Source organism: Mustelus asterias, chromosome 4, assembly GCF_964213995.1.
Source record: "Mustelus asterias chromosome 4, sMusAst1.hap1.1, whole genome shotgun sequence".
NCBI classification, from domain to species: domain Eukaryota; kingdom Metazoa; phylum Chordata; class Chondrichthyes; order Carcharhiniformes; family Triakidae; genus Mustelus; species Mustelus asterias.
In genome coordinates, this window is record NC_135804.1 from 145,754,734 (window position 1) to 145,780,698 (window position 25,965).

A 25,965-nucleotide genomic window follows, 5' to 3' on the forward strand; every position below is an offset into this window, starting at 1 on the left:
ACACACAAACATACACATTTTGCTACTTTCAAGACCTATTAATCGTAAGCAAAAACACTGGACAAAGTAGAGTGATTTTACCGACAGTAACAGGAACATCTGCCTGCATTTGGCCACTCCTTAATGCAAGGCATCACCCATTAGTTGGGGAAAATAAACCTTCATTTTGCATTCCCAGCGAAGTAAAACCTAAAGTCAAATTTCTTATCTGGGCACCAAGGTACAGCTCAAAATCCACAGGGGTAGTGACAATTTTATACCTTCATCATACTTTCTCTCAGGAAATAAGCTTATTCATTTTTTAAGGTTGCCCACCTGGTGTACCAAACAGGTTATTATCCCTCATCAGCCTGTACTCTTCTTCACTCAGGTTATTGACAAAATGATAGAAGGCTTCCTCCCGATCCAGGCGGTCTGACTGGCGCCTGCGCTGATCTTCAGTAGAAGACTGAGTGTCAGCCTGCTCATTTCCTCCATCTTCATTAGCAGCATTTTCCATAATGAGATAAAATAGATTTTACCTAGAGAAAATGGTGCGAAAACAGGGTTGTAATGTATATATTTTAAGTTTACACAATGTGAAGCTAGAGCTATCAATTTCACATTTTCCTTTCAATACTCTATTTCCCTTGTAACTTTCCAAAATATAAAAATGCTCATCTCTATAGAGTACCGACAATGCAGTTACATTACTCCAGTCTTGGTTTAGTGCTAGCAATCTCACCTCAAGTCAGAATCTTACTCTAGAGACCTGAATATGTAATCCTGGGTGGCAATGCAGCGCAAAACTACACTGGAGGTGCTGTTTTTCGGATGAGACGTTGAACTGAGCCTCCCTCAGTCATCTCAAGCACATGAAAAAAGATCTCTCAGTTTATTCAGAGAGAGCAGTTCTCCCTTGTAGCCCAGCCAATGTTTAACCCTCAATTAACACATCTGATCACATATCTCACTGCTGTTAGTAGGATGTTTCTGGCCAAACTGGTTGCTCCTCAACAGTGAATTCACTTCACAATTACTTAATTGGCGCTGAAGCACTTGGGTACTCTGAGGTTGCAAAATATAAAATGCAAGTTATTTTCTGAAATTTGATTCGAAGAGCATTCTTGATACTATCAGATTATTTGATTTTATGCATAAGCACTGAGATCCATTAAAAAAAATTGAAATTTGAACATTAAGATCTTCACTGCCATTTTATTCCTAATAACCTGCTTGGGATGCAGAGTGTAAAATCTTGTTCTATTATTCAAGTGTGGCATGTGACTAATGCATGTTTGGAATGGACAATACCCAAACTGACTCCCTCCAGCAAGAAGTCCCTCTCCATTTTGACTTGGTGTCAAACCTGAGCTCTGGAGATTCAGCTTGCATTCACATTTCAACATCGGCAATAATGCAAATATACTTCATACATTAGGATGCCTTCACGCAGCAGCTGTAGAGTCACATCTAGTCATTTCAATCCCCTGTATTGTGGGAATAATACTATCTGGCTTTATGTAACACCTTCATAGAAAATATCCCAGTTATTTTAAAGGTGTAAAAAAAACTGAACTAAGCTAAAGGAGGTTGGGGGGGTGATGGGAAAAGCTCCATCAAGGAGGGTTTTGAAAGGATGATGGGGAGGTTGAGTGTTTTAGGGATGGATATCCAAACTGAGTTTTAGGCATCTGAATGCATGGTGTGGTGAAGGAAGGATGGGAATGTATATTTGAAAATTGAGGCTAGGGCATGGTGCTGAAGCAGCAACAAGAGGCCGAGAGCTCAAATCCTACCCTAAGAACATATGAAAGAAGAGTAGGCCATTCGTCCCTCGAGACTGCTCTGCAATTTGGCAAGATCATGGCTGAACTTCTGCATCAACTCCACCCTCCCAGCCCATCCCCACGTGCAATTCCTTTAGTGTCCAAAACTCTGTCCACCTTGGTCTTGTATATACTCATCAAATAAGCATCCATAAAGCCTCTGGGGTAGTAAATTTCAAAAACTCACAAAGATGCCACTGAACAGTGAAATTGAATTCAGTTAATTCTGGAGTATTTGCACAGGCTGGTTAATAACATCCTTTCCCCCTGCACTAGGTTATTTGTAAAATCATAGAGTCCTCACAGTGCAGGAGACTATTCGGCTTATTGAGTCTGCACCGACTCTTCAACAGACCCAGGCCCTATTCCCATATGTATCTATCCTGTTAATCCCCCTAACCCACACATCCTGGGACACTAAGTGGCAATTTAGCGTGGGTAACCAACCTAACCTGCACATCTTTGGACTGTGGGAGGAAAACGGAGCACACAGAGGAGAATGTGCAAACTCCACACAAACACCCAAGGCCGGAATTGAACCTGGGTTCCTGACACTGAGGCAGTATTAACCACAGTGCTATCGTGCCATCCAGGTTTTTCCAAATGGAAAACATTTTCCCAAACAACCTCTCATTACAGGTGCTTGCAAGTTAATTCACCCTTTGCCATGGAGACCTGCTTTTTCAAACCGAAGGACCCCTGTTTCCACCAACAAGCAACTCTAAGTGAATTTCATAGCTTGGATTCCTTTCTGGATGTTTGCCAAATCAGAAGATCTCTGACACTGAATAGTCACATGCACAGCTAACAAGAAAATATTCCACATTTTCATTCCCCCTTCTTTAAGATTTTGCAAAGTATGAAATTGACACTATTTTGCAGGCTGACAATGCTGGGGAGAGAATAATTGCGTAAGTCTATTGTAAAACATCTGCTGTGTCAATATTAACAATGTGTCCATATTTATTGCATCCAGCATTGAGTAATCCAATTTCAGAGACAGAGCCCTGTTTTGACAAGGAGTTTCATCAGCATCTTGAGAATGCCCAGTGAAGCGCAAAATGCTCCCTCTCCAGTTATTTGTAGAGTATTCTGAAATTGTGAATTAGTGACCATTTATGAAGTATCTTTGTGCGTGAACTTATGCCTGAAAGAAATTTGATTGGGACATTCCAAACGTTTCCTTGTGGGTAGCTGATTGAACACAAATCCATTATTACAGCAGGATGAGAATCACATCTTGATCTTTCACTATTAGTCTTCTAGCCTAAAATTGCTTAATTCAGATTGAAATCATAGGAAGAACATAGTCACCACTTTAATATTAAACTACTCAATTCAATTCTTTTCAAGTATAAAACTGCTTTGAATTAACAGGTCTAGTCTGTAGTACACATTATGTATCTGTATGTCTCTGTGTATAAACATAACATCTCTAAAACAGTGATAGAAACTTTTGTCTAAACTCATCTCACCCAGAAAATACAAGTCTAGATTACTGCAGTCACACTTTACGACAGCAACTTTGTGGAATCTCCAGAGTGAATGAAGTACTGAACAACAGGTATCCAAATAAATCAATTTGGGTTTTTGAACAACAGATCACTCCACAACAGACTCGAGAATAGCTTCTTCCCTGCTGCTTCAAACTTTTGAATGGACTTACCTTGCATTAAGTTGATCTTTCGCTACACCCTAGCTATGACTGTAACACTACATTCTGCACTCTCTCGTTTCCTTCTCCATGAATGGTATGTTTTGCCTGCATAGTGCGCAAGAGACAATACTTTTCACTGTATGTTAATACATGTGACAATAATAAATCAAATCAAATCTGAATGATTTCTTTCCCAAGTCAATTGTCCCCCACCTCAGCTTGCTCAATAGTTTTGGTCTTGGCCCCAATCATTTCATGCTCTTACTGTTTAGTCCTGCCATCTTCACATTGTTCCCTCCATAATGTTGGTGTACTTCCTGATTGTCACAATTTAAAATTCTAACCATTCTGCTTTATATGCAAGATCGGACAATCAGATTCAACTCTATTTCAATGAATACCTCGAGCACCAAACACTTGGCAGAGATTGACGCTCGAATTCCCAGCAGCCATTACTTTAACACTGATGGGTTACTACCAATGTTAAAATAACAAATTCTTTCTTGTCTTATTTTTGTTCGTTTTACGGGATGTGAAGCATCACTGGCTGGGCCAGTATTTATTGCTCGTCCCTATTTTCAGAAGACATTTGAGAATCAACCACATTGCTTTGGGATCTGGGTTCACATGTAGGCCAGACCAGGTAAGGACCACAGATTTCCTTCCCTGAAGAACACTAGCGAAACAGGTGGGTTTTTAACCACAATCAACAAAGGTGTCATGGTCATGATTAGACTTTTAGTTCCAGATTTTTATTGAATTAAATTTCACCATCGGCCTTGGCTGAATTTGAATCCAGGGCCTCAGATCTTGCTCTAGGTCTCTAGATTGCTAGTCCAATGACAATACCACTGCGCCACTGCCTCCATTCTACCGCATGGAGAGACACAATTATTGGTTCTGAGGAATGAGAGAGCTTAACCTCCACGACATCATATTTCATAGAAACATAGAAAAACTACAGCACAAACAGGCCGTTCGGCCCACAAGTTGTGCCAAACACATCCCTACCTTCTAGACCTACCTATAACCCTCCATCCTATTAAGCTCCATGTACTCATCCAGGAGTCTCTTTAAAGACCCTATTGAGTTCGCCTCCACCACCACTGACGGCAGCCAATTCCACTCGCCCACCATCCTCTGTGTGAAAAACTTACCCCTAACATCTCCCCTGTACCTACCCCCCAGCACCTTAAACCTGTGTCCTCTCGTAGCAGACATTTCCACCCTGGGAAAAAGCCTCAGAGTCCACCTGATCTATGCCTCTCAACATCTTATACACCTCTATTAGGTCTCCTCTCATCCTACATCTCTCCAAGGAGAAAAGACCGAGCTCCCTCAGCCTATCCTCATAAGGCATGCCACTCAATCCAGGCAACATCCTTGTAAATCTCCTCTGCACCCTTTCAATCTTTTCCACATCCTTCCTATAGTGAGGCGACCAGAACTGAGCACAGTACTCCAAGTGGGGTCTAACGAGGGTCTTATATAGCTGCATCATTATCCCCGGACTCCTAAACTCAATCCCTTGATTGATAAAGGCCAGCACACCATACGCCTTCTTAACCACCTCCTCCACCTGCGGGGCCGATTTCAGAGTCGTATGGACCCGGACCCCAAGGTCCTTCTGATCCTCTACAGTACTAAGAGTCTTTCCCTTTATATTATACTCCTTCATCCCATTTGACCTACCAAAATGGACCACGCGCATTTATCTGGGTTGAAGTCCATCTGCCACTTGTCCTCCCAGTCTTGCATCCTATCTATGTCCCTCTGTAACTTCTGACATCCCTCCAGACTATCCACAACCCCACCAACCTTCGTGTCGTCGGCAAACTTACCAACCCATCCCTCTGCTTCCTCATCCAGGTCATTTATGAAAATGACAAACAACAAGGGTCCAAGAACAGATCCCTGGGGCACACCACTGGTGACCGACTTCCATTTAGAAAAAGACCCATCTATACCCACTCTCTGCCTCCTTTGGGCAACCAAATAAACCTGTTGGACTTTAACCTGGTGTTGTGAGACTTCTTACTGTGCTTACCCCAGTCCAACGCCGGCATCTCCACATCCTTTGGGCAAGCCAGTTCTGGATCCACCGGGCAGCAGCCCCTTGGATCCCATGCCCTCTCACTTTTTCCAGAAGCCTTGCATGGGGGATCTTATCGAACGCCTTGCTAAAATCCATATAAACCACATCTACCGCCTTCCCTTCATCAATGTGTTTAGTCACATTTTCAAAGAACTCCACCAGGCTCGTAAGGCACGATCTGCCCTTGACAAAGCCATGCTGAGTATTCTTGAGCATACTAAACCTCTCTAAATGCTCATATATCCTGTCCCTCAGGATCTTCTCCATCAGTTTACCAACCACTGAGGTTAGACTCACCGGTCGGTAATTACCTGGGCTATCCCTATTCCCCTTCTTGAAAATAGGAACCACATCCGCAATCCTCCAATCCTCCGGCACCTCTCCCGTCTCCATCGACGATGCAAAGATCATCGCCAGAGGCTCTGCAATCTCTTCCCTCGCCTCCCACAGTAACCTGGGGTACATCCCATCCGGACCCGACGACTTATCTATCTTGATGCCATTCAAAGATTCCAGCACAACCTCTTTCTTAAAGTCCACATACTCAATCCTTTCAATCCACCGCACGCCCGCAGTACATCCACCCAGGTCTTTCTCCTCTGTGAAAACCGAGGCAAAATACTCATTGAGCACCTCTGTTCCTCTGTTTCCTTTAAAAACAAGTCAAGAAACAAACAGCTAAAATGTCTGTATCTTGCTGTCCATCAGTACACTTTGACCACTGGAACATCTCCGTAACGAAGCCAGGGTGCATAGTCTTTTGGACAATTCCGGGGTTTTGCCTCTACTATTCTACCTAAAAGACCACTGCACACGTTAATCAGTTCTAGACTTGCCTTTTGCTAAATTGGACCCAAATCCTACTCTCCCTGTTCATACAATTTACAAATTTTTATTCTGCGTGCCATCATTTCTACCACTATCTAAAGGACTACTGCTCAGGTACTTTGAAAAATTCAGGCTTGTGTAGAATTTTATAAAAACCCAGACTTTTGCACGAGAGATCATTCTCGTTTTTTCTCCCCCACACTGAAATATGTGGCCGACATTCAAATACCAGAAGCAGTGACCAGAATTGCCAATGTAAATTTCATGAAAATATGCAAATCCTCTACTGACACGAGCTGATTATAACCACACAATTAAAATCACCATGGATTGCCATGTCAAATGACATCTACGTCATTCTGCTGCAGGTGAAGGTGTAATACAGTAATGGTGGTGAATGCTGTTGACACTGGTGTTTACTGTTGGGTATACAAAGCAATTGCTGTTGGGTTAATGAGTACATTGTATGAATGGGCATGAGGAAATAATTTCTCTGCTGATACCGAGATAATTCATGTGTACTCAAACACCTAGTTTGTTACTTGATAACATGAATGTTGCTATCTACAAGCAAGGGTTGAACTTGCCCATCTCTGCAGCAATTTAATCTGTTGTTCTGAGACATAAAACACATTAAGTCAGCGCAATAGCAGCTTTTCCAAAAAAGTCACTGCTTCTGTACATGGTGAACTGGCCAATTTGTCATGATCTCCTGGGCATTCATACCTCAGCTACAAGGCCATCTGCAAGAAAGGTATAAGGAAGACAGATCTGGGAGACAATTGCTGATGGCTGTGACGTCTGGAGGTTGACTGTTTAGAAGAGCATTGGAAGAGGGTGGGGGGAGGGTGCAGAAACAAAAAGCTCAGCAGGCCAAGAAGATGGCCCAGAGAATCGTACACCTTCTCAGCCCACTGTCTTCTTCTGTAGCAAATGTGGCAGAGACTGCCATGCCAGAGTGAGACACCTGAGCCACTCCAGGCGATGCTTGACACAATAGTTAACCACCACAGCACAAACTGCCAATCATTGACTGCCACCACCACGACTGCTTGAACTTGTACACCATTGCAACATTACTCAAGTAGGAAAACAAGTCATAAATACTGGAAGTCTAAATTACAAGTTTTCCTTTCTGGTTATTCAACTCCTGTGAGCTTAGTCCACAACAGTATAAATCTGCACCTTAGTTTGAAGGAAGGAACCAAATCTGATTGCAATTTCATATTCCATACCATATCATCAACATACTACTGACATGTTAATGAAATACTTGTATCTCTGGCAATCGCAACAATATATAGGTTATCTTAATCATGAAGACACCGCTACATTTTGAACAATTTTATCTTTTGTTTATACCCCGAAATAGTCAGAACATACTGCATGCAGTAGATAGACAGATGGAAACGGTGAGAAGAGACCATAAGGCCTCAACAAACACGTCCCATTCAGAAATATTTGAGGACCAGCAATGAATTCTCAGTCCTGATATTCTCACTCCACTACTACCAAAACAAATGGACTGATCACTTTTGGTTGTTACATATCATAGACGAGAAGCTACAGACGAGGAGTGCTTTGAGACACTGCCGCTATTTGCTGGAGCAGAGATTTCATAAAAATGTCTAAATAATAAAGGATTCTGATAAGGTGATTAGGGAGAGACTATTTCTTATGTTTGGAATCAGTGTCAAAGAGACATCAATTTAAAGCTACCACTTCATAAACCAATTTAAAATCTGAATTCTAGAATCACAGTAGAGAAGGCTAGACCCATCGTGCTTTGGTTGGGAGAGCTAACCAATGTGTCTCATTCCCCTGCTCTTTTCCCATAGCTTTGCAATTTTTTTCCTTTCCCATATTTATCCAATTCCCTTTTGAAAGTGATTGGTCAAATGGCTCCAATTCCATCAACCTTTTGATGAAGTATATTCAAGATCACAACAAATCACTGGGGAAAAAATTGTTACATATCACCTCTATTTAGTTTGTCAGTCACCTTAAATCATCAGCCCTTCTGCCACTGGAAATAGTTTCTCCTTATTTACTCCAATAAAGTTATTTGTGATCTTGACCCCTATCAAATCTCCCCTTAACATTCTCTGGTTCAAGGAGAACAACTCCAGCTTCTGCAGTCTCTCCACTTTACTGAAGCTCATCCCTGGTACTATGGGAGCAAATCGCTTAACAACATTTTTTTAAAAGGGGAAATCCTTTCAACATCCACTCTATCAAGTCCCTTTAGTACCTTTCATGTTTCAATAAGACCATCGGTCATTCTTCTGAACTCCAATGAATGCAGGCCCGGCATTTCCAACCTTTCCTCATAAAACAACCCCTTCCCGGCTCGGGTGACTGTCTGTGTGGAGTTTGCACATTCTCCTCGTGTCTGCGTGGGTTTCCTCCGGGTGCTCCGGTTTCCTCCCACAGTCCAAAGATGTGCGGGTTAGGTTGATTGGCCAGGTTAAAAATTGTCCCTGAGATGCGTAGTTAGAGGGATTAGCGGGTAAAATATGTGGGGGTAGGGCCTGGGTGGGATTGTGGTCGGTGCAGACTCGATGGGCCGAATGGCCTCCTTCTGCACTGTAGGGTTTCTATGATTCATCCCAGGAAACAGCCTAGCGAACCTACTCTGAACTGCTTCCAATGTGAGTACATCTCTGCTTAAATAAGGAAACTAAAACTGTACACAGCACTCTAGCTGCGGTTTCACCAATGCTCTGTACAGTTGTAACAAGATTTCTCTATGGTCTATGCTTCACCCACCTTGCAATAAATGCCAACATTCCAATTGTCCTCCTAATTACTTGCTGTACCAGCATGTTAACCACGTATGAGGACACCAAGACCTCTTTGTACCACAGCATTCTGCAGTCTCTCTCCATTTAAAATAATGTTCTTCTTTTGTTATTCTTCTTGCCAAAGTGGATAATCTCACATTTTCCCCACATTATACTCCATCTACCAATTTTTTGCCCGTTCATCTAACCTATATATATCCCTTTGTAGACTCCATGTCCTCCTAACAACTTGCTTTTCTACTTATTTTTTGTATTGTTGGCTAATTTGGCTACAATACACTTGATTCCTTCAACGTCATTAATATAAAGTGTAAATAGTCAAGGCCTCAGGACTGAATGCTGTGTAATTCCACTAGTTACAGCTTGCCACCCAAAAATGATCCACTTATTCCAACTCTGTTTCGTCAGTAAACCAATTCCCTACTCATGCAGGTAAAGGACACAACAAGCTCTTAACTTGTGTACATTACCTTATTTTCCAGCCTTCCAGTCCCCCCGAAGCTTTAACATCCTTCCTGAATTGTGATGCCCAGACTTGAACACAATACTCCAAATGAGGCACAACCAAGTTTTATGAAGGTTTAGCATAATTTCCTTGCTTTTGCACACTATGCCTCCAACAATGAAGACAAAGAACTGATAACCTCTATTAATCAGGCGTTCCAATATGTCATAACACCTTCAAAGATTTATGTAATATATTACTAGGTACCTCCATTCCTGCACACCCTTTAACATTGTACCATTTACTTTACAAAAGCAAGATTCGACTGATGTTGATGATCTGAAGTGAAAACGGAAAACGCTGAAGTACGCAGCAAGTCAGGCAGCGCCAGTTGAGAAGGAAGCAGCTGTTTCAGGTCTGCCATCTATCATCAGAAAGGTGTGCTCCAATAGAAGGTCACGGATCAGAAGTGTCAACTCTGTTCCCCTCTCCACCGACGCTGCCTGACCTGCTGAATATTTCCAGTATTGCCCATTTAGTTTATATTGCTTTTCCTCATTCCTCCTATCAAAACAAATCACTTCACATTTCTCTGCATTAAATTTAGTCTGCCATAAATCTGTCCACTCTACCAGTCTCTCTCTTTCTTTTATACTGAAGTCTGTACTATCTTCTTCATTGTTTTCTACATTTCTATTTCACATTGACTCCAAGCTAGGAAATTATGCCCAGTATACCCAAATCCAGATCATTATTACAGCAAAAAAAAAAGCAGCGATTCTACTATTGAAACTTGGGGTGCACCAGTATTTATTTCCCTCTAGTCTGAGAACATTCACTACTCTCTCCCTGTACTTTGGTCAATTTTATATCAATGTCTAATGTGCCATAAATCTCAATGTTATAATTTTACTAAGAATCAATTCATGTGTACTGTGTCAAGCGCTTTTTAGTATTTTATACACACGTGACATTAATCACACTACCTTTGTTTTTACTGGTTTCTGTAATGCAAAGACCAGGGTTAATTGCCCAATCCTAATTTCCCTTGAGGTGGTGGTGAGCTGTCTCAGCCCCTGTGGTGTAGGTGTGCCAACATATGTTGCTAGGGAAGGGGTTCCAGGACTTTGACACAGCGACAGCAAAGGAATGGCGACATACTTTCCAGCCAAGATGGTGTGTGATTTAAGTGAAATTGCAGGTGTTGGTATTACCACCTTTTTGCCAAAATGACCATGCTTCTGGTCAACTGTCCGAATATACTCTTTTGCACCTTGGTATCATAGTTTATTTCATAATGCGCCTGTGAAACACTTTCAACCTCAGTGCTGACCGCAAAGTAAACATTTTTACTTTTGTTAAAACCTTCAAATTGTTCACTGAATATCAGCCAAATGTTCTAATTCTGCTCTCACAGCTGAATGGCCGATTCGAAGGCCCTCCAGCAACTTTCCCATCAAGTGATACCCACCCAAGGCCTTCAACTCTGCTCTTGACACCATCAGGGGAATCTGTATAATCTGAAGCTACAGGTCACAAACCATCAAATTCACTCATAGTCTGAATTAAATCAGAAACTGTCAGGGCAAAACTTGCAGTTAAGCACTTTTAATTGCTGCCTTTAGCTCAATGACAGACTTCTGGTATTCTCTACATAGCCTGGGTGGTGATTAGATTATTCAGTGAAACAATAATCAACAGGAATAGTGTGGATTTGCTTGACTCAGGTATCGATTGCACAGTCAAACAATTACTCAGTTTAAAGCTTCCATCACCAAGCAGACCACTTCTAAACAAACCCAACTCTGCCTAGCCCCACTTCTACCTGGATTCAGGGGGAACAGCTTTAGGAAGGACATGCAGTACAGACCATAGTAGCATTGATAGAATGGAATCTTAATTTGCATACAAGAGACAGAGCAGGACAGTGACAGAGGGAGGGAGAAATCCAGCCCAGTCCTGCATCAGAAGCTGGAAGTTCCACCTGGCTTTGGCAAGAAGGAGGAATCTCCAGGGTAATCCTTACTACGAAAGTCCATTCACAGATGAAAAAGTTATCTGGCTAGAATAGCAAAAAGGCAGCAAAGCATCAACAGCCGCGAATACCTTTGGACCGGTTCCTAGAGAATGAACAGGTTCCTAGAGAAGGAACCTTTGGACCGGTTCCTAAAGAATGAACTTATGGGACAGGGCAATATGTAAACATGGAGACGGAGTTTTGATCTTTTCCAAAATTCAATGGGACATCTTTTCTGAAGTTTAGAGCATTATAGACAATGCTGTTCATTACAGTAAGTCTTAAAAGATGAAATCTTGTTGCCTGTTTCTTCTAGTCAGTGATCAAAAATTCAAATATCTTCTTGCAAGTTATATCGTAAAACAAACAAAACAGGTGTAGAATGCAACTCCAATTAATGAATGTATTCAATTAATGAATGTATTCAAACACACCAAAGAAAAATAATTTGTGCAACAAAGCAAAACCACAAATGTTGGGAATACAGTAGAATGAAAAAGGCTAGTGTAAGACGTTTGGGAGAGTATCCTTCACCAAAATTATAGAGAGTGTCAAAAGGGATTTTGACAAGATTAGGAAAACCATCAGATCCTTAATTGCCTTTATATTTCCATTTTAGTTGGGGGCAGAGATAGTGATGGCACTTACAATTTGGAATCAAAAACAGCGTTTTTTTTATTCATCATCACTGGTTGGCCAGCATGACTGTATGGCACGGTAGCACAGTGGTTAGCACTGCTGCTTCACAGCTCCAGGGACCTGGGTTCGATTCCCGGCTTGGGTCACTGTCTGTGTGGAGTTTGCACATTCTCCTCATGTCTGCGTGGGTTTCCTCCGGTGCTCCGGTTTCCTCCCACAGTCCAAAGATGTGCGGGTTAGGTTGATTGGCCATGCTAAAATTGTCCTTAGTGTCCTGAGATGTGTAGGTTAGAGGGATTAGTGGATAAAATATGTAGGAGTATGGGGGTAGGGCCTGGGTGGGATTGTGGTCGGTGCAGACTCGATGGGCCGAATGGCCTCTTTCTGTGCTGTATGGTTTCTATGATTCTATGACATTACTGTGGCTCTGAAGTCACACGTAGGTCAGACCAGGTAAGGATGGTGGATTTCCTTCCCTAAAGGACATTAGTGAACCAGATAGGTTTTTATAACAGTCAACAATGGTTCCACGGCCATCAATAGATTCTTAACTCCAGATTTGTTTTTCAAATTCCACCATCTGCCATGGCGGGATTCGAACCCAGGTCCCCAAAACATTGAGTTTCTGGATTAATAGTCTAGTGATAATACCACTAGGCCATCACCTCCAGATACTTCAGTAACAACTTCTGGTTTACCTATTCTCCAACAAAATACTGAACACATAGGTGAGCCACTGACTCAAGACTGCAATGGTTTAGTCACACACTCACCAGTACTTAGATAAAAAAGGCTACATCTGCATGCTCCCAACATATCATACTGTAGCCTGCAAAAGCAAAATTCATATTCATTAACTTAAAGCAGTTTTGGAAGTTAAGATGGGGGTGCCTGGAAATGTATAGGCAGATTATATCAAGCTGGCCACTGGTGTGCCAATTGTTGGAGGTTGCCACACAAAAATATTTGAAAGCAGTCACAATATATCCACAAGCTAAGAGGAAAAAACTGCTCTTCCTACTCCCTTGACTATGAATCTCTCCCATTTCTCCAATAGCATTCCACACTGGCAATCATTCCATTCTACTCCATGCTTCACCAATGATCTTCTTTCCATCATAATGTCAGAAGGGGGGGTCACTGAAGTTGCACAATTTTAGAAAGACGAGGAACGAAAAGACAATAGTTGCAGGGAATTATTCAGAAGACGAGAGGAGCAGTGGCTGCAGGATAAGCCTCTGTTGGAATGGCGGGAACAAAGTTGAGTACAAACCCAGAGTCTGGGCAGTCTGGAAGTGTGGGCTGGGGCAAAAAGCTGAAAAAAATTGTGTAGAGGGATTTGAAAACAAGATCATTCACAACCTCCAAACCACTGCCTCAGACTCCTTCATCTTTCCTTACATTTTGGAACCAATGAACCATCCGAAGGATCAATAACAATTCAACACCATTCACAACTCCTCTTGCACTGAAACTGTTGCAAAATCTCAGCTTGTCTGTCAACATCTGTGGAGAGAGAATAGAGGCAACGCTGAGTCTGGATGAGCCCCTGGAAGAGTCAAACTCCCTCCTTAACAGCATTGTGCATGTACCTAAACCACATGGACTGCTGCAGGATTGAGACGGGCAATAAATGCTAGCCTGGCCAATGAAGCCCACGTCCCCTGAATGATTAAAAATGTCCCAACGCCACAACATGTGGTCTATTTCCATTCCTAACTGTTCTAATTGTCACACCACCTAAAATGACCTCCCATATATTTGTGGCCAATTGCAATATGTCCGGGCTTTAGATTTGGTTCTTTCCAATTTCACAACAACGTGCTGCATCTTGACATTATATCCGTAAGCACAGAGTCATTAAAAACACAGTATCTTGTTCTAAAATTCATAACGACATCAAAATCAAAGCCACCCTTTTTGGGTCATGTCAGGACTTGTTTCTCTGGCTCCAGTTCAATTATCTCCCCAGCTGCCTCTTCGTACTGATTCAGATGGTGCACAAGTTCAGCACCTTACTCAAGCCTGAGGTAAAAGAAAAAATGCTGGAAAATCTCAGCAGGTCTGGCAGCATCTGTAAAGAGAGAAAAGAGTGACGTTTCGAGTCCAGGCGACCCTTTGACAAAGGGTCACCTGGACTCGAAACATGTCAGCACGGGAGTAGATCAAACATGTTAACAAAGGTAGAAAGTCTCACCGAAATGCAGCTATCCCTCAACTCAACTCATGGTGGGAACTTTGAAGAGCTTGGAAAAAGAGTGTCTTGAAATCAATCAAGAGATCACACCCAGTGGAAAGGAATTATAAGAATCCAGGCTAGTCTTAAGGTACATTTGCTCTACAAATTTAACAACTGTGCAAAATGGTTGCAGATCACCAATTCTGAACTTGTCACCATCTCATAGCTAAGCCTCTGAAGTCTCTGTTCGTCACCTGAATACAATTCCCAATAATAAACCAAGATTACCTCCTCATCCACCAGCACTACAGGATTACAGGGAATTTAACATGGGGCAGGCTTTCTCTCTGCTGCCCTCACATGACATTCTTGGTACGAGCGGCTCTCCCAGGCATGCTCTTGGCTTTCCAGTGGTCGAACAGGCCAGACTCATCATACAGGATAACTGCTCCTTGAATTTCAGTCAAAGGCTTCTTCTCTCCTGCCCTTGCTTCTCCTCCAATGATAGATTCCATCTGTGGAGGAGCAGCAAGAGGAGGAGAGCGGGAATCTGTGATTCCTCCTCTTCTCCCATCCTAAATGGGAGACCCCTATTTTTAAACTGTGCCAAGCAGGGTGGATAAAGGAGAATCAGGAGACTGATGTTTGAATTACCAAAACTCATTCGGTAAGGGCCCACATAAAAGGCACACAAGAGCTTATGGTGTTGGGATTGACACATTAGCATGGCATGTAGATTGGCTAACTAATAGAAAACAGCGTCAGGATAAGTGGATCATTTTCAGGTTGACAAACTGTAATTAGTGGAGTACTGCAGGGATCAGTGCTGGGGCCTTAATTATTCATGATCATATTCATGACTTGGATGAAGAGACAGACTGTATTATAACCAAATTTGCTAATGTTACAAAGATACGCAGGAGATCAAGTGGTGAGAAGGGTACAAAAGGGATATAGATAGGTTAAGTGAGTGGATAAAACAATTGGCAGATGGAGTGCAATGTGAGATTGTCGGTTTTGGCAGGAGGAATAGGAGGACGATATCTAAATTGAGAGAGATTGCAGAATGCTACAGTACAGAAGGATCTGGGTGTCCCTGCACATAAATCACAAAACATTAACGTGCAGGAACAGTGAGTAACTCAGAAAGTAAATGGAATTTGGACCTTTAATGCAAGAGGGGTGGAATTTGAGAGTAGGAAAGTCATGCTACAGGGCTTTGGTGAGACCACAACTGGAGCACTGTATATTGTTTTAGTCTCCTTACTTATCAAGGAATACACTTGCATTGGAAACAATTCAGAGAAGGTACACAGGGCTGATTTCTGGGATGCACAATTTGTCTTGAGGAAATGTTGCGCTAATACTCATTGATGTTTACAAGAATAACAAGCCCTTACTGAAACATACAAGATTCTGAGGGGGTTTGACAGCGTTTTTTGTTTATTAATTCGTGGGACATGGGCGTCACTGGCTGGCCAGCATTTAATGCCCATCCTTAGTTGCCCTTGAGAAGGTGCTGGTGAGCTGCCTCCTTAAATCGCTGCAGTCCACATGCTGTGGGTTGACCCACAATGCCATTAGGGAGGGAATCCCAAGACTTTGACCCAGCAACTGCAAAGGAACAGCAATATATTTCCAAGTCAGGATGGTGAGTGGCTTGGAGGGGAACTTGCAGGTGTTGGCGTTGACATAGATAAGCTGCAGAGCTGGGCTGAGAGGTGGCAAATGGAGTTTAATGCGGAAAAGTGTGAGGTGATTCACTTTGGAAGGAGTAACAGGAATACAGAGTACTGGGCTAATGGTAAGATACTTGGTAGTGTGGATGAACAGAGGGATCTGGGTGTCCATGTGCATAGATCCCTGAAAGTTGGCACCCAGGTTGATAGGGTTGTTAAGAAGGCGTACGGTGTGTTAGCTTTTATTGGTAGAGGGATTGAGTTTCGGAGCCAGGAGGTCAAGCTGCAACTGTACAAAACTCTGGTGCGGCCGCATTTGGAGTATTGCGTACAGTTCTGGTTACCGTATTATAGGAAATATGTGGAAGTGTTGGAAAGGGTGCAGAGGAGATTTACCAGGATGTTGCCTGGTATGGTGGGAAAATCGTATGAGGAAAGGCTGAGGGGCTTGAGGTTGTTTTCGTTAAAGAGAAGAAGGTTTAGAGGTGACTTAATAGAGGCATATAGGATGATCAGAGGATTAGATAGGGTGGATAGTGCGAGCCTTTTTCCTCGGATGGTGTTGGCTAGCACGAGGGGACATAGCTTTAAATTGAGGGGTGAGAGATATAGGACAGATGTCAGAGGTAGGTTCTTTACTCAGAGTAGTAAGGACGTGGAATGCCCTGCCTGCAGCAGTGGTGGACTCGTCAACGTTGAGAGCGTTCAAGTGGTTATTGGATAAACATATGGATGATATTGGAATAATGTAGATTAGAGGGGCTTTAGATTGGTACCACTGCTCGGTGCAACATAGAGGACCGAAGGGCCTGTACTGCACTGTAATGTTCTATGTATCTACTGCCCTTGTCCTTCTAGATGGAAATAGTCATGGGTTTGGAAGGTGCTGTCTAAGGATCTTTGGTGAATTGCTGCAATGTACCTTGTAGATAGTACACACTGCTGCTACTGAGCATTGGTGGTGGAGGGAGTGGATGTCGTGCCAATCAAACAGGCTGCTTTGCCCTAGATGGTGTCAAGCTTCTTGAGTGTTGTTAGAGCTGCATCCATCCAGACAAATGGGGAGTCAGGAGGCGAGTTACTCACCACACTATTGCTAGCCTCTTACCTGCTCTTGTAGCCACTGTGTTTATGTGGCGAGTTGAGCTTCGGTCAATGGTAACTCCAAGGATGTTGACAATGGGGGGATTCAGTGATGGTAACACCACTGAATGTCATGGGGCAGTGGTTAGTTATTGGTGATGGTCATTGTCTGGCATTTGTGTGGCGCGAATGTGACTTGTCAGCCCAAGTCTGAATATTGTCCAGGTCTTGTTGTATTTGAACATGGACTGCTTCAATATCTGAGGAGCCGTGGATCGTGCTGAACATTGCACAATCATCAGCGAACATCCCCACTTCTGACCTTATGATAGAGGGAAGGTCATTGATGAAGCAGCTGAAGATGGTTGAGCCGAGGACACTACTCTGAGGAACTCCTGTAGTGATGCCCTCAAGCAGAGATGATTGACCCTCCACAAACACAACCATCTTATGTGCCAGGTATGACTCCAACCAGTGGACAGTCTTCGTCCAATACCCACTGATTCCAGTTTTGCTAGGTAGATGCCAAGAGGTGGGGAATCTAGGACTTCGTGGCACAGGTTAAAAATAGGGGTCTCCCGTACAGGATGGGGAAGAGGAGGAATTTCTCTTCAGAGTGTCATTAGTCTTTGGGATTCTCCATCCCAGAGAACAGTAGATTAAGGAGAAATTAAGGAGGAACTGTATCCACCCGCAGGATGGTTGGTAAGTAAAAGACACAGATATAAACTGTCAGAAAGGAGAAAGAAGACAAGATGCTTTATACCCAGAAGTTATGAGCAGAAACACACTGTCTGAAAAAGATGGTGGAATTAGATTCAAAGTTTGAAAAGAAAGCTCTTTCAAGGAGACAACAGAAGCATACTGGGCTGAACAGCCTCCTTCTGTACTGTACAATTCTATAAACTGAGTAATTAGACCTAAAAAGGTTCACAGTGCATGAAAATACCCATTGTAAGTAGCCAAGAGGAAATTAGCCCGGAAATACACATTAGATTCATGCAAATTTCAAATATTTCAAACAGGTCAACAGGTTAATTAATAAAACATATGGGACCCTGAGCTTTATAAACAGAGACATGGGGTACCAAAGCCAGAGAGATAGTTAAATCCTATATAAAATCCTAGTTAGGCCCCAGCTGGGATAATGGGTTTAATTTTGGGAACCATATTATGGGAAGGACATGAAGGCTTTGGAGATTATACTAAGTTTCTAGAATGGTCCCCCAGGTAAGGGATGACAGTTTTGTAGATAGATTGAGACATCAGGGTTGTTCTCTTTAAGCAGGTAAAATCAAAAGGAGATTTGATAGAGATGTTGAAGAGTAAGAAGAGTTTAGAGAGTGTGATTTCAGAGCTCCCAATGGATAAAGGTCAATGACCAAAGGACAGAGATTTAAGGTAATTGGCAAAAGAATGAGAAGTGATAACAAGGAAAACTGGTTTTATGGAACCATTGGTTAAGAATTGGAATGCACTGCCTGATGGGTGGTGGATACAGATTCAGCAATAGCCTTCAAAAGGGAATTGGATAAACACCTTAAGAATTTACAGGGACGCAAATTGTTATTGGATATGGGGAAACAGCAGGGAAGAAGAACAATAGCTTCAGCTTGTGCCTTGCTGTTTCAGTATTCTATGTGGTAATCTAATAACCCCCTACGTTAAAATATTCCTTCTAATCTTCATATTTAATTTAGGTTCCATATTTCCAACACTGGCCCCAAATTTTAAGCAATTGGCTGCTTAATCCCCCTCATAAATAGTGTCATGAGATATCTGAAATCCAGCGGAACCAACAGAAGCGGACCTCAGTGCAGCACTCCCTCATACTACACCGGATTGTCTACAGAGATTGAACTCAAATCCTGCTTGGGGGCAAGAATTCCTCTTCCAGTAAAAATTCCTTAACCCACCCTCCGAGATATCGAATACTTAAATTCTCTTCAATATTCCTTACCACACTGAGTACAATCTCAGTTTTTCCCACTTCGTTCATGATATTCTCTCCCATCCCTAGTATCAGCCTAGTAAATCTACCTTGAATAAAAAGAAATCCCCTGTAATGCAGATGCTGGAAATCTGAAAGAAAAGCTGAAAATGCTGAAAATATTCAGCAAGTCTTGCATATGTGGAGAGGGGTGAACACAATTAATGTTTCAGGTTAATGACCTCGAATAAAAGAAAATGAACACGAAACATTAATTCAGTTTCTCTCTCCACTGAATTTACCAGTTCAATGCATCAGTATCCTAAAATAGGGTGCCTAATTTTTTTTTTCTTATTCTTTCATGGGATGTGGGCATCGCTGACTGGGTCTGCATTTATTGCCCATCCCTAATTGCTCTCGAGGGGGCAGTTAAGAGTCAACATTGCTGTGGGTCTGGAGTCACACGTAGGCCAGACCAGGCAAGGACAGCAGGTTTCCTTCCCTAAAGGGCATTAGCAAAGTTACTATTCTGTCATCCTTCACACAAAATCAAAGAAGATGAGGATAACGAAAGCACCAATAAATATAGGTTTGTTATGCTGAATACATTTTGGGCAATCTTAACACAGTTTCTCGGTGGCTGTTCACAAAACTACATTGCAGATAACCTAGCACTTATTCTGAGACCACTAAGGATGCCATTCTTCCTTTGTAATGGTTAAATCACATTATTGGGACGAAATAGATGAAGCTTCATCTAGGCTTTAGTCATCACTGCAACTCATTGGAAGTCAGCATTGCCAACACTGGGCCCAGGAAGTGGTCTAAGTTTCCATTGCCAGTACTGATGGGTTTCAACTGGAAAACAAAATCCAAAGTATTCAATGATGGGCACAATACCAAAGGTTAGAAGTACACAGGTATCCAGACTCAGAATTAGCACAAGATTTTGACTTGTCCATGAACTAATACAATGGACCCCAAAAAATAAAGTCCAATTCATTTTTAAAATTCATTCAGAGGATGTGGGTGTCGTTGGCTGGGCCAACATTTATTGCCCATTGCTAATTGCTCTTGACCGAGTGGTTTGGTAGACCATTTTAGATGGCATTTAAGAGTCAATCAGATTGCTGGAGATCTAGTTACATGTAGGCCAAACCTAAAGGACATTAATGAATCAGATGGATTTTAACGACAATCAAATGTCACCATCTGCTGTGGTGGGATTTGAACCTGGCTCCTCAGAGCATCACCCTGGGCCAATGACAATACCACTTACACCACCACTTCCCCTGGTTGAGGCAGCAAGTATTAACAGGCTATTTCAGAATAAGTGGAATGTCTATTGTATGGTTTGGGAATCTGATTCACAAGGGCAATGCCAATATTAAAAGCACAGTAAGAAGTCTCACAACACCAGGTTAAAGTCCAACAGGTATATTTGGAATTACAAGCTTTAGGAGCGCTGCTCCTTCATCAGGTGAGTGAGTCCCACTCACCTGATGAAGGAGTAGCATTCTGAAAGCTCATGATTCCAAATAAACCCATTGGATTTTAACCAGGCATTGAGAGACTTCTTACTGTGCCTGCCCCAGTCCAACGCCGGCATCTCCACATCAATATTAACAGCATGCAAGTGGTGATAGTCATAGATTTTATCTCTCAGCAACTTTACTCGGGACCAATTTCATCTTCTTCTTTCAATTTGCTGTTTGCATTTCTATTGTGCTCGGAATCTTTCTATACAGAGATGAAAGGCGATTAGGACCTTGTTATTTTGCAGCTATCAACATCCTTCCATCTACAAAAGACGACAAAGATGCAGAAAATCAAATCTGTTGGAGATGGGGTAGCTTCATACAGTGCACATTTGCTAATGGCTGAAGAGACCAATCTGACAGACACGTTTTGCCACAAGTACAGCATGTGAATGGTTATCAGGTGTCACTGTGGATTGTCGTTTTCGGCACTGGCACCTGTTGTCAAGCCGCTGATCATCACGGTGACACATGTCGGCCCACAAGTAATGTCGCCACCTTCCTGTGCCGTCAAATCTCCCAGCTGCAAAAGTCAAAATACTTTGGGCCTTCATGTCACCCTTGTAAGCATCTTTGAAGCAGAGTTATGGGGGTCCTGCTGGTCTCCTGGCTCCAGCTACCTCACCATACAGAAAATCCTTGGGTATACATGTCTTCCATCCTGTGAATGTGCCCATGCCAGTAAAGTCACCTCATGCCAATATATTTGAGGTATTTGCCCTGCTGGAAGGGGTTAGCAAATTCTGCTACCATGGGTCCATGGTGACAATCTGACACAAAACTCAATGCACTCACACATATGGACAGCAGCTACCACATTTGGCCATCACATGAAACGTACATGGAATATCAAGCTGACACTTAGGACCAAGGTGCTAGTTTATGAGACCTGTGTTCTCAGCACCTTGTTATATGGCTGTGAAACATGGACAATTTCGAACTATCATGAAAGGAAGCTCAACAACTTAAATCTCTGCTTTTGCGGCACATTTTCAAATAGCTCATGGAAGGACAAAATCACAAATGCTGCAGTCCTCTCAAAGGCAAATCACCCAAGAATCTTGCCAGAAAAATGTTGACTTTTCCTAGACACTGAATTCGCTTATAGTTCACCCTTCTTTTGAAATGCTCAGTTGCTTTTTACTAACGGGATGAAATCGTTCCCCCAATTTATTCAATTTTCTTGTCACATTTCCCAATTTCCTCCTGCCTCACATATTAAAAGTAAACAACAAAATACGTCACATAGGAATCTGTTACCCAACATCATAGGCAGTTATTGTATTTAAATAGAACTAGGAAGAACTCAAAGCTCCAAGAAAGAAAAACTAGAAAGACTAAAATAAACCTTACTCAACTGTTTTGGTCCATTGGAGAATCAGAAAAAGTCCTGGAAATCAGGGTTAGGGCCACAAATCAGGACCGTAATAACCAATTTCCTTTGAAGAAAGCCCACATGACATCCTAGCAAGTGAAGGTATGACAAATATAGTTCTGGACCATAACTGCAGGCTTTTACACTATGTACAGAAGCCAGCTTGTTAAATTTGTAAAGGTAAATACTTAGCAGCAACAAGCATCACTACTCAAAACTAACATTTTTGATCAACAGGTCATGTACATTTATCAATATACATTTACAACCAGATAGACTATAAAAATATATAAAATAAGCTCCACAACTATTCTAAATGAATCATTCTTACTACATCATGTGTCACCCTGCAGGCCAGTCTGACGCGAGTGTTGATTACCTAACTTAAAGAATGTTAATAGGGACTGAATTGAGAGATGAAATTGCAACAAAATATTGACAAAAATCCCTACTCTGCCCTTGCAAAAAGAGGCATGTACAAAAGGAAACAAAATCAAAATTTAAAATAAATTAAATTTGGTCAGTGAGAAAACTTGAATTCCTTATATATTAAGCTGATCTTTCTCTTTACCCTATCTGTAACTGCAACACTATGTTCTGCATCATCACCTTTACTTCCCCCCATGTACAGTATGGTTTTGTCTGTATAATGCGCAAGAAACAATACTTTTCACTGTATCCCAATACATGTAACAATAATAAATCAAATCAAAAATGCCCAAACTGCTCTACCAATTCCTGAGCAGTGTAAGCTTGTTTGGAAAAAACATAGAACAAAGAACAGTACAGCACAGGAACAGGCCCACCAAGTCTGTGTCGACACATATGCTTCTCTAATCTAATATTTTCTTGCCTCTAAATGGTCCATATCCCTCTATTCCTTGCCTATTCATGTATCTAGCCAAATGCCTCTTGAACAATGTTATAGAATCTGCTTCTACCGCCTCCTCAGGCAGCAGGTTCCAGGCATTCACCACCTTCTGAAAAACTTGCCCCTTACATCTTTTTAAATTTCCCCCCTCTCACTTTCAACCTATCGGCATGGGGCGGCACGGTAGCACAGTGGTTAGCACTGCTGCTTCACAGCTCCTGGGATCTGGGTTCGATTCCCGGTTTGGGTCACTGTGTGTGTGGAGTTTGCACATTCCCCTCGTGTCTGTGTGGGTTTCCTCCGGGTGCTCCAGTTTCCTCCCACAGTTCAAAGATGTGCGGGCTAGATTGATTGGCCATGCTAAAATTGCCCCTTAGTGTCTTGAGGTGCGTAGATTAGAGGGATTAGTGGGTAAAATATATTGGGATATGGGGGTAGGGCCTGGGTGGGATTGTGGTCGGAGCAGACTCGATGGGCCAAATGGCCTCTTTCTGCACTGTAGGGTTTCTATGATTCTATGCCCCCGAGTAATTGACCCTTCGACCTTGGGAAAAAGACTCTGACTATCCACTTTATCCAAGCCTGTCATAATCTTGTAAACCTCTATCAGGTCCCCCCTCATCCTCTGATGCTGCAATGAAAACAATCCAAGTTTGTTCGACCTTTCTTCGTAATCCATATCCTCCAAACCAGGCAACATCCTGGTAAATCTCTTCTGCATCCTTTCCAATGCATCAACATCCTTCTGGTAGTGTAGCGACCAGAATTGTACACAATACTCCAAATGCAGCCTAACCACTGTCTTATACAGCTGCAACATGATTTTCCAATTCCTATACTCAATGTCCTGAACGGTGAAGGCCAGCATGCCGTATGCCTTCTTGAGCACTTGAATTGCCACCTTTAGGGAACTGTGGATCTGCACGCCTAGGGGATGCATCCCTCTGTATGCTAATATTTCTATGGGCTCTACCATTTACTGTATATTTTCCTTCTGCAGTAGACCTTCCAAATCGCATCACCTCACATTTGTCCGGGTTAAATTCCATCTGCCATCTTTCAGCCCAGGTCTCCAGCTGATTTATATCCTACTGTATCTTCTGACTATCCACTCCTCCCCCAATTTTTGTATCATCTGCGAATTTACTAATAAGACTGCCTACATTTTCCTTCAAATCATTTATTACATATTACAAACAACAGAGGCCCCAGCATCGATCCTTGTAGACTCACCTGACGAAGGGGCAACAAGTGCTCCAAAAGTTAGTGGCTTTTGCTATCAAATAAACCTGTTGGACTTTAACCTGGTGTTGTGAGACTTCTTACTGTGTTCACCCCAGTCCAACGTCGGCATCTCCACATCATGAACACCACTTGTCACAGACCTCCAGTTAGAGAAGTACCTTTCCATTGCTACTCTCTGCTTTCTGTGCCCAAGCCAGTTTTGTATCCATCTTACCAGCTCACCTGAGATCCCATATGACTTCACCTTCTGTATCAGAGCAATAAAACTGAACAATTTATCTCCTGGAGTTTTCAGTTTGCAAATACCAAATAAGTGTTCCAGTCCACTGCCATGCAGTTAAGAAATCAGTGAACTTCAATGAAGCTTTGTTTGTGAAACAGTCTCCACTCCAGCAATGCTCACTTTTGAAAGGCCAAAAACTACACCAACTTGAGCAACTATCTGCTTCTATTGTGTTTTGCTACCTTCCACTGTATCGCACTATTGACCTAGATAAACCCAGTTACGCAATCGCATAAAAAATCTTAAATGTCTTCACGGTATTTCAATGGGCGCCTGGTACCAGTTCGAGAGAAAGAGAGAGAAGGGGCAAAAAGGGAAGGGGAAAAAAATCAACAGGCAGTAATTGTATTTTAAACACATTTTAAAACTGAATTTATGCTCGAGCCTTCCTAGTCAGGGACGCCGCCAGAGAATGGGGTGACACAGGAGAAAATACTCAATGGGACTCCAAATTACTTAATCAAGATTAAAAAATAAAGAGAAAATGACCCAGCACCGAAAAGGGAACAAAGGCTGGAATAGACTATAAAATAAATGGGGTATTTTTATATAAAATAATTGCGGCTCTGTGGAAGGGGCTGGTTTCTGAAGATGTTGAATTATTTTAACAAAGGGATTTATTTATTTTTAAAGACACATTCGGTGCTTCTCAACCCGCCCGGGGAAATCCTGGGGCCCTCATCCTCGCTTGGCCTGAGACTGGGGCAGCGGCACTAGGCCGCAGAGCCTGGGCCTTTCCCCCGCCCGGCCACAGGCACAGCCGCCGGTGTCCAGGGTGTGACCGGGGCGGCTTGAGTGGCGGGAGGAGTGGAGAAGGGGGGGGGGGGGGGGGGAAGTAGTTGGGCCCCGCCGCCGTCTCCCTGCCTCCGGCGGCCGCCGCCTCCATTCCCCCCTCCCGTCCCCGCGGCCGCCGGCTCTCACCTGCTGGCAGCGTCGCGCTCGATCCGATCCGGGAGGCCGGGGCGGCTCACACCGCTACCACCATTGTTAGGAGGAGGAGGGGAGCCGAAAGGCGTAGGGGGGGGGGGGAGACGAGCGGAAACAGGAAGTCGGCGCCGGGTCCCGCCCGTTCTCCCGTCCCCCCTCCTCGTCCCGTCACGGAACCCCGGCCCACAAACCATTCCCCCCCCCCCAACCCCCATCCCCGGAGAAAGGTTCCTAAGGGAAGGAAGGGGGGGGGCCTCAAATCCAAGCATTTTAAGCCCAAAGAAGGGCAATTATGAGGGAACGGAAGCTGAGTTATCTGAAGTGAATTTGCTAAAATGAACTTGGGTGGCACGGTGGCACAGTGGTCAGCACTGCTGATTCACGGCGCCAGGGACCCAGGTTTGATTCCTGGCCTCGGGTCACTGTCTGTGTTGCAGTCTGCATGTTCTCCCCGTGTCTGCATGGGTTTTCCTCCGGGTGCTCCGGTTTCCTCCCACAGTCTGAAAGACGTGCTGGTTAGGGTGCATTGGCCGTGCTGAATTCTCCCTCAGTGTACCCGAAC

At 43.0% G+C, this 25,965-nt stretch overlaps 1 protein-coding gene across 2 annotated transcripts in view; it reads right to left on the reverse strand.

The window, feature by feature from the left end:
- The window catches only part of rlim (ring finger protein, LIM domain interacting), a 52,614-nt gene extending 27,031 nt beyond the window's left edge, over nt 1-25,583 (reverse strand). The window contains exons 1-2 of one of the 2 annotated variants that reach the window (XR_013497673.1): nt 25,398-25,573; nt 316-521 (exon numbers count right to left, since the gene is read on the reverse strand). Coding sequence is in view for 1 of the 2 variants with exons in the window: in XM_078211897.1 (XP_078068023.1) it covers nt 316-499 (184 nt within the window). In the remaining variant the exon portion in view is untranslated. Of the gene's footprint in view, nt 1-315; nt 522-25,397 lie in introns of both variants that reach the window. The other variant, XM_078211897.1, reaches the window with a different exon arrangement.
- Nucleotides 25,584-25,965: the final 382 nt, after the last annotated feature.